The sequence below is a fragment of the Durio zibethinus genome, chromosome 27 (genome assembly GCF_047325235.1).
Source record: "Durio zibethinus cultivar Kanyao isolate XHJ-2024 chromosome 27, ASM4732523v1, whole genome shotgun sequence".
In the NCBI taxonomy this organism is placed as follows: domain Eukaryota; kingdom Viridiplantae; phylum Streptophyta; class Magnoliopsida; order Malvales; family Malvaceae; genus Durio; species Durio zibethinus.
Window position 1 is genome coordinate 11,657,443 of NC_143188.1, and position 8,682 is coordinate 11,666,124.

Below are 8,682 nucleotides of genomic sequence, written 5' to 3' on the forward strand. Positions count from 1 at the left end.
ATGCTATATGTAATCCTTTCCAAGTCTTAAATTTAAACCCTAAACTTGATATGTTCTTAAATAGAACCATTGAACAATCTTGAAGATAATCCAAACTTATATATCCAATGAAGAAATCCAATATCACCCTCTTGGAAGTTAATGTTAAACCAGAAGTGTTTGTTTTAAAGATGATCATGAACACATATATCAGATAAAAGAGGGAAAAATTGACATAAAGAAAAAGGAAGGAGGGAGGGGGGCAAGAAGAGACCTTGGTGGCAAACATAAGAATAGCAACTAAATCCCATATGTTTGCCGCTGTGTCTGTCTAGTCATGACTTGAATAGCATATTTTTTGGCTTTAGTTACCATTCTTGTGTTCTTACTTTGCTCCAACATTAAGTAGTGGAAAACAACTTTTCTAGATTTAGATAAGACCCTTTTCCTGTGATTCTTTGCTCATCATTTCCCCAATTATGAATTTCTTTTTTGCATAATTTTTCCTCCTAATTCACACAAAATTTGTGAAAAAAGAAAAACAAAAAAAATGTCAGAGCAATATTAAAAGCAACAATTGTCCTTTGATTAATTCTTAATAAAAAGCACCTTATTCGGTTAATATTTTTCTTCCAGATGCTATGGAGGACCCTATAATAAATTATTTTTAGACTTAATTTAAAGATTAATATGTGAAAAGGTCACTAAACCATTTCTAGTACATGGACTTTTTATATATTTGTAATCATACGTTTGTCTTTTGCTTTTGAAGAAAATTCACTATATGTAATATGGATCTTTTTGTTTTACCAACTTGCTTAATTGAGTACTTTTTTATGAAATGGAAACTTAATTCTAAATTTTTAATGTACATAACAGTGTGATCAAATACAATCATCTTAAAAAATTCAGGAAATAAAATATATATATATATATATATTAAATGTAAAAGTAAGGAATGGAAGGAGAATGATTGTGGATGGCAAAACTAAGAAAAGAAACGAGAATGGAAGGAGAAGAGACAACAAGAGTTAGGATTATTTGATACTTCTGAAAATCTTGACTAAAATAGAAAGAAAACAAGTATGTTTGGAGCAATGAAAAGATTGAAGGAGAAGTGTAAGCTTGTAGCAACTATGGGTTTTAGATTCCAGAAACGAGGAAGGTGACAGCTATTGCTTCTAAGGTCAAAATTGTTTAATTCAACTGCTCTAAATCATAAACAACATCGATGTCTGGCTTGGTTGTGAATCGAATTTGACTGTATATGTTTCTTTATTGTTTAAGGTAGGATACATGTGTTGGGAATAACCGCGAATCGATTAGTGGTACCATCATTTGAGGGCGATTATAGTAACCACTAATTAAATTAACTCCGGATTTTGTATTGTTTATATTAATCATTTATGTGATTTTTTACCAGGCCAAAAGTTACTCGATGATCACATTTCCAGGATGGTTACATGAACACTTTTCTGTCAGGAAAGCTTTATGAGGGAAATTGCTAGGTTCAATGGTTTTAGAGAAAAAAAAAAAAAAAACATCTTAAAAAAAATTGTAAGTCAGAAACTGGTTTTATATTTTATCAAAGACAATGGTGCTTTTCCCAACTCTTATGGATTATTTATTAAGCTTCAACATGACATTTTAACAAATTGCTGGCAATTGGCGGGGATTCCTTTGGGAATTTTTTTTCCTTTTTTTTTTTGTTTTACATTTAATGCACTTCAGGCAATGGTTGGCAAAATGAGCTGTATTTCACGAAATTGCAATTGAAAATAAAATGAAAAATTCTTCTTTAGGAATGACAGCTAAGCCATCCTTTACATTCTTTCTGATTTTTTTTCCTTCAAAAAATGAGTGAAAAGGAAAACCTAAAAATAAATTTTCAATAAAAGAACTACAGACTTGAAAAAAACAAAAGTTAACCATAGTTTTAAATTCCTTAGAGAAGAGTTAAGAAACAAATTTGTAACAGACATGGAAAGAATCTCATAGCATAAAACTCCAAATTCTCACAACCATACTAAAAAATTCACTCAAGTGGCAAAACCAAGAAATAAAAGAGAGAGACAAGCTGAAGTACATAGCCAAATTTACAACAATAAACAGCTGAAGTAGTAAAATGAGCTGAGGAACAGAGTACACAATTGGCTACTGCTTCTTGAATCATATATCTAGTAATCTTCTCATTCCTCCACACATCTTAATACCGTAGAAAGTTGAAGATCTTGGCACCAAATAATACTTGGCTTGCTAAGATGTCTAGGAAAACTGCAAAAGACAAAAACAGAGAAGCTTGAAATTAACATATAAGAAAGGGAAAAAGGAGACAGATGAACTATTAACAGTAAAAAAATAAGCTTTGATTTGAATTTTATACCTTAGTGTTTAGGCCTTTCAATAAATGGTTAACCAATCCTACATGAACGCCTCCAACGGCAACGTGGCATTGGGAGTCCGACTCCAACAACAGCAATCTGTCCTTCAGATGCATGAAGACTTGTTTCAAAATGTAGGGATCACTCCTTCGCCTTTGCTGCTTATCTCTAACGTTTCAAACAAATCATCATTGGTGTGATAAGAGAGAACAAAGGAATTCGTAAGAAAGAAATATACGAAAATGGGAAGGGAAAAGTGAGATGAAGATTAAATGGGAGGTGTCAAATTTAAATCATGCATGGACTACGGATTCGAGTCATATACACATGGTTTCATCAGACCGTATGATTCTCCAGATCTATATCAAGGAGGTTTTACATGAAGAATTTGCCTCAGCATGTTCTATTCGATGCAAAATAGGGAGAATTTGGTTTTGCATGATAAACACAGATAGAATTATTCATATTTTTTCATCCTTTTACACGGATGAAACCAAGCAGACAGCAAGCAAACATTACAATAGGAACAGCAAAAGCAAAAGATAATTCAGAGTAACTTGTGTAATCGTGTTACTTAGCCTAAGACTATCAGGAATTGCCACAAAACACCTGATGATTAATTTTCTGAAAAGAAAAATCTTTCATTAAGGTGCTTTAAAACAGAGGTCATTGTTAAGTAACATAGGTAGAAATAAACGTGGGATTGAATTGTATACCGTTATCATCCGGTATTTAACCAGATAATTTAATTGATATCAGGCATCTGAACGTGCAGGAATCCACTTTCATTGCACCTTATCATAGTACTCCACGAATGGATCCAATAGAGATATGGCATAGGAATGGTCCCACTCCATGTTTTCCCACAATTCTTGTCCTATCTGGATTTTTTGGAGAGAAGGTGGAGGAGATGGTCGGTCATCTTCAAGCAGGGGAAGATATAGAGGGATCCTCTTTAATTTTGGACAATAGTATATCTGAACTCGTTCAACAGAATCACAAACCAATGCTCCATTTGCACCACAAATGCTCTTCAATTTTGGTAGTTCACACAATAACAATTTCCTTAACTTGGGAAGAGCAAGTTTGATACTATTGCTGCTATCAGTTCCTTCTTCCTCCAATTCTGACTCTGATGCTATTATTTCCTTCATTTCCTTACAATATGAAACATATAACTGTACCAAATTTTGGAGATTTTGCAGTACACAGTCAGAAGAGAACAACTTCTTTATTCTTTTACAATCACTTATATTAATCTCTTTAAGACCCGAAAAAGGACCATATGGCACTGGGATAAACCATGAGAAAACTGGTTGTTCTTCACAAAACAAAGCAATGCAGCAATTAATACTCAATTGTTGAATATTGGAGGGAAGCTTAGCACCATTTCTGTAGATCTGACAACGATTTAATTCAATGCATTTTTTATAATTGAAATCACAGGTTAATAATTTACCACCAACACAAATGTAGTATTCACGAGGCCCGTGTGTTTGTCCATGCAAAGCTTGAACATAACTGCTCAGCTCCTTCAAGTCGTAAAACCTCCCTTCGAAAATTTCCAACTTTCTTAGTCGGCCTATCTCATCAGCTCTGGCGAATGTTTGACTTCTTTCAAAACGTTTATGTCCCACAAAGTGCTGAAGGCGTGAGAACTTTGATAATATTCCATCCGGTACCTTTGATATACCCGTGTCACTCAAATTAAGATATTTGAGATTTACCAACCTTTCCATCCCATGAGGGAGATTCTTTATTTTTGTTCCTTCAAGGTTCAACTTCTTCAAAGCTAGAAGTTTCGAGAAAGATGGCATATCCTCTAAAAATACACATTTGAAGAGCAACAATGAAATGAGGGTTTCCAAATCAGAGATGGAATTTGGCAGGCTTTTAATAGGATTCAAAGAAAGATCAAGAATCTTGAGTCCGTGCATTTGCTCAAAGAAACTCTCTGGAATACTCGTTATATAGGACGAAGGCAGCAATAAGGTTGTGAGCATATGACATTTTGGTGGCAGCATTTCTGGTGGAATTTGTATTCCCGAATTCTTCATCAGTGAAACCTTGTCTAGATCTTCAGCCCATTCTAGCAAATCTGGTATCTCTTTCAATTGCATGCCTGCTCTTACCAAGAATCTCGGTTTTAAACTCGTGATGCATAATGCCATGTCCCTCACAAGGTCATGTAGCTTCACAAAAGTTCCACTAGATTTCACAATATTTTCTAGCAAGCAATTGTTAATGAGTTTATTTAAAATGGTATGCCCTCTGTCAGTCTCTTCTTGCATGCTATCCAGTTCTTCCACAATCCCCTCAGCAGTCCAAAGTTCTATCAGCTTATTTGTACAGATTTCAGAATCTTCAGGATATAATGCACAACAGAGGAAGCATTGCTTGAATGTTTCATCTTCTAAACGGTCGTAGCTGAATTGGAGTTGTTGCAATACCTTCTCATCTGACTTGTTTACACTTTTTGCATGTCTATTCAATTCATTGAGTGCATTCCTCCATTCATGAATGTTAAGTACGCCCTTCATACTGCTTGCTACTGTAACAATAGCCAAAGGCAAACCAGCACATTGCTCAACAACAGATTCCACAATGGACAATATATTTGGATGGTCCAAAATATCTTGACCTACTTTTTGCAAGAACAAGCTTCGTGCATCTTGTATTGGAAGAGTAGGCATTCTAACTACTTGACAATTCAAATAGTGACAAATGTGCCTCAACCGGGTTGTTATCACTAACTTACTCCCAGCAGAAGGCTCAGGGATTCCAACTTCTTCAAGAGATAAATTGTCCCATAGATCATCCAAGATTAACACATACTTGCCTTTTCGAGCCAACATTTCATATAGCTCCCCTGATCTTCTTGTTTCATCATCATTAGAAAGAGATACATTCATTGCACTTGCAATGTCATTTTGTAATTTGGCAATGTTCGTCTCTTTTGATACAGTGACCCATATCAAAGGGTTGAACTTGAACCTCTCATTTTCTTTTAAAAGTTGGTTGTTAATATGCTTCATGATGGTTGTTTTACCCACTCCTCCCATTCCCCAAACTCCAATCTTCGAAACATCATCATCCATCAAATATGCCAAAATTTCTTTCTTAAGGTTCTCTGCAACTTCTCCACATAAGTTGCTTGTCGACAAAACCTGTCCAATCCATTGAGGATCGTCAATAACCAAACCATCATAACTCTTTCCTTGTTGAAGAAGTTCTTCAACTTCTTGTATCCTTTTTAAAACTTTTTCTCCAAGGAATCCACGTGAGAGAAGACTGCTTCCTCTAACTTCGTTTTCAAGATCATTAAGTATTTCACCATTGATCCGTTCAACATTTTGAAACCAAATCTCAACTTCTTTCTTGAGTTTCTTTCTTGGTTGCAGCTCTACACTCTTTTTTGATTCATTGTCTTCCTTCACGGCATTTAGGACAACCAATTTTCTCTTCAGGATAACCAAATTCTGATCGTGATTGCAGAGATTGTCCAAGAGTGTGAAAATCGTGTTTGCCAAAAAGTCCATTGCCGCAAGTACCTACATAGCACCCCATATGTACATTAGAATGCTTTGTTTGGTCCATACACTCCTTAAGAGGACTTCTATCAACAGATTTATCAAGTAAAGAAGCACATCCTCGTTTTACAAAAAGTTTGCTATCAGAAGTTTGACCATAAAGATATATTGTTAGTCCTATAAGGGAAATTTTTTCCCTTAGGAAATTAACAAGAAAAAAAAGAGGAAGAAATAATGCCAAAATAGACTACAAAAGCCATAAGCTAAAACACTATGTCTCAAAGTTCAGAAAAACAAATTGACTTGCAGTGAGATCTCTTCAAAACAGATATGATGAGCAACTTCTACCTTTCTATGGTCTTTTCAAGTTTCAAATTTGTTATTTTGGAATTAGATAGCTCTATACAAAGTTCTAACTTTTCATGTTTTACACATTTCTATTTGTCCCTTCACTGAATTAGAGTAAAATGGAGAAACTGCCTAATCATTTGGATGTCAACAGAAAAAAAATCTGTAGTTAACTCCATTTGTCACACTGAATTAAACTATTTGCTCAAAGATGGGCAGATATAACGCTCATCATAGGGCTGGTTTTCAAGGATTTCTTATTTGTAATCCAAACTTTTTAAGATTAACATTCAGATTTCATGACAATGGCTAAGTATTTTGGTCTAATTCTATAGCCTTTTATCTAATGCTGCTTGATCTTAATATCATGCGCCTAATGAGACCATGGAAAGCATGTGAAAAATATTTTTAACAAGTGAAAACAGAAACAATCATAAAGAATTTTGTCAAAAGCTAGGTAGTTTTACAAAAAGGGCCCGTCCAAAAAGTGGCAGAGAAATATGTCATTAGAAGTATAAGGATCATGTGCCAAATGAGACCATAGAAGCATGCCAATGAGTGAAAATGCAGATAATGGAAAAGCTTTATTTAGTACGGTTAATAAGTCAACATTATAGGGACAGAAACAAAACAAATAACACAACAAAATAGGAAAATTATATAAGAATAGATGCTTGAAAGAAAACCAAGCAAACAAATTAAATCCTAGCAATCAATCAGAATCAAAGAACCAAAGAAAGGGAAGAAAAAGTTACCTAACTTGACTGGCTGACACTTCTTGAGAGATTAGAATTGAAAAGAAAGCAGTGAACAAAGGCCCAAAAACCGACGAACCAGCAAGCTTCCTTGCAAATCCTTAAATAGATAAAAGCAGTGAAGAAAAGACTAAAACCCTGGTTGAAGAAGTGTATGGAGCAGAGAACAGTGAATCAACTACTGGTAGGAGGCTATGCAAATCTGTGTTAGCAACTTGATTGATATTAACTCAAGGAAAAAGACGAGGGTGGGATTTGGGAAGATGAAAAGAAAGTGCTAAGGGTAGTGCAAAGAAAAGCAAGAGAAAAATGAACCAAAATTATAAGTCAATTATTATGGTCTTCGTGCTACTTCCATGGTGGGTGCCACAAGGGCATGATTAAAGCAAATAGCAGACTTTGTTGAATTTTTTGTGCTATTGAACATTTTGTTAGCACGTCCAGGTTAAAAGCTAGTCAGTGCTAGTCAGTGCTAGTCACTGTCTTCACACTGACTTTTTTATTTCCAGTCCTTTCTTTTTTTTCCTCAAATTGCTAAAAGCCTCAAATTGACATTTGAATACCCCTTGGAAGGAGTACAAATGATTGAAGAATTTGTGAAAAAAGAAAAACAAAAAAAAAATGTAAAAGCAATATTTAAAGCAACAATCGTCCTTTGATTAATTCCTAATTAAAAAAAACACCTTATTTGGTTAATATTTTTCTTGCAGATGCTATGGAGGACCCTATAATAAATTATTTTTAGACTTTAATTTAAAGATTAATATGTGAAAAGGTCACTAAACCATATCTAGCACATGGACTTTTTATATATTTGTTTATATTTGTAATCATACTTTTGGCTTTGCCTTTTGAACAAAATTCACTACATATAATATGGATCTTTTTGTTTTACCATCTTGCTTAATTGAGTACTTTTTTTATGAAATGGAAATTTAATTCTAAATTTTTAATGTACATAACAGTGTGATCAAATACAATCATCTTAAAATATTCAGGAAATAAAAAAATATATTAAATCTAAAAGTAAGGAATGGAAGGAGAAGAGACAACAAGAGTTAGGATTATTTGATACTTCTGAAAATCTTGACTAAAATACAAAGAAAACATTTAAAGTTTGGAGCAATGAAAAGATTGATTCAAAGGTTATTGAAGGATAAGTGTAAGCTTGTAGCAACTATGGGTTTTAGATTCTGGGGATGAGGAAGGTGATAGCTATTACTTTTAAGGACGAAATTGTTCAATTCAACTGCTCTAAATCATAAACAATATTGATTTCTGGCTTGGTTGTGGATCGAATTTGATCCTGTACTATGTTTTTTTTATTGTTTAAGGAAGGATGCATGTGTTGGGAATAATCGAAAATCGATTACTGATATCATCATTATATCATCATTTGAGGGTGACTATATTAACCACTAATTAAATTAACTCTGGATTTTTTATGGTTTATATTAATCATTTATGTGATTTTTTACCGTGTCAAAAGTTACTCAATGATCACATTTCCACATGAACACATTCCTGTCAGGAAGCTTTTATGAGAGAAATTGCTGGGTTCAATGGTTTTAGAAAAAAAAATCATAAAAAAAAATATTGTAAGTCAGAAACTGGTTTTATATTTTATCGAAGACAATGATGCCTTTCCCAACTCTTATGCATTATTTATTCAGCTTCAATATGGCATTT

The 8,682-nt window shown here is 33.9% G+C and overlaps 1 protein-coding gene across 1 annotated transcript; it reads right to left on the bottom strand.

The window, feature by feature from the left end:
• Nucleotides 1–1,887: 1,887 nt before the first annotated feature.
• LOC111279613 (putative disease resistance protein At1g61300) lies at nucleotides 1,888–7,301 on the bottom strand. The gene is made up of 4 exons (XM_089756207.1): nucleotides 6,994–7,301; nucleotides 3,077–5,911; nucleotides 2,363–2,528; nucleotides 1,888–2,253 (listed from the first exon to the last, which is right to left on the bottom strand). The coding sequence occupies exon 2, from the start codon at nucleotides 5,897–5,899 to the stop codon at nucleotides 3,146–3,148; it is 2,754 nt and encodes a 917-aa protein (XP_089612333.1). The 5' UTR covers nucleotides 5,900–5,911; nucleotides 6,994–7,301; the 3' UTR covers nucleotides 1,888–2,253; nucleotides 2,363–2,528; nucleotides 3,077–3,145.
• Nucleotides 7,302–8,682: the final 1,381 nt, after the last annotated feature.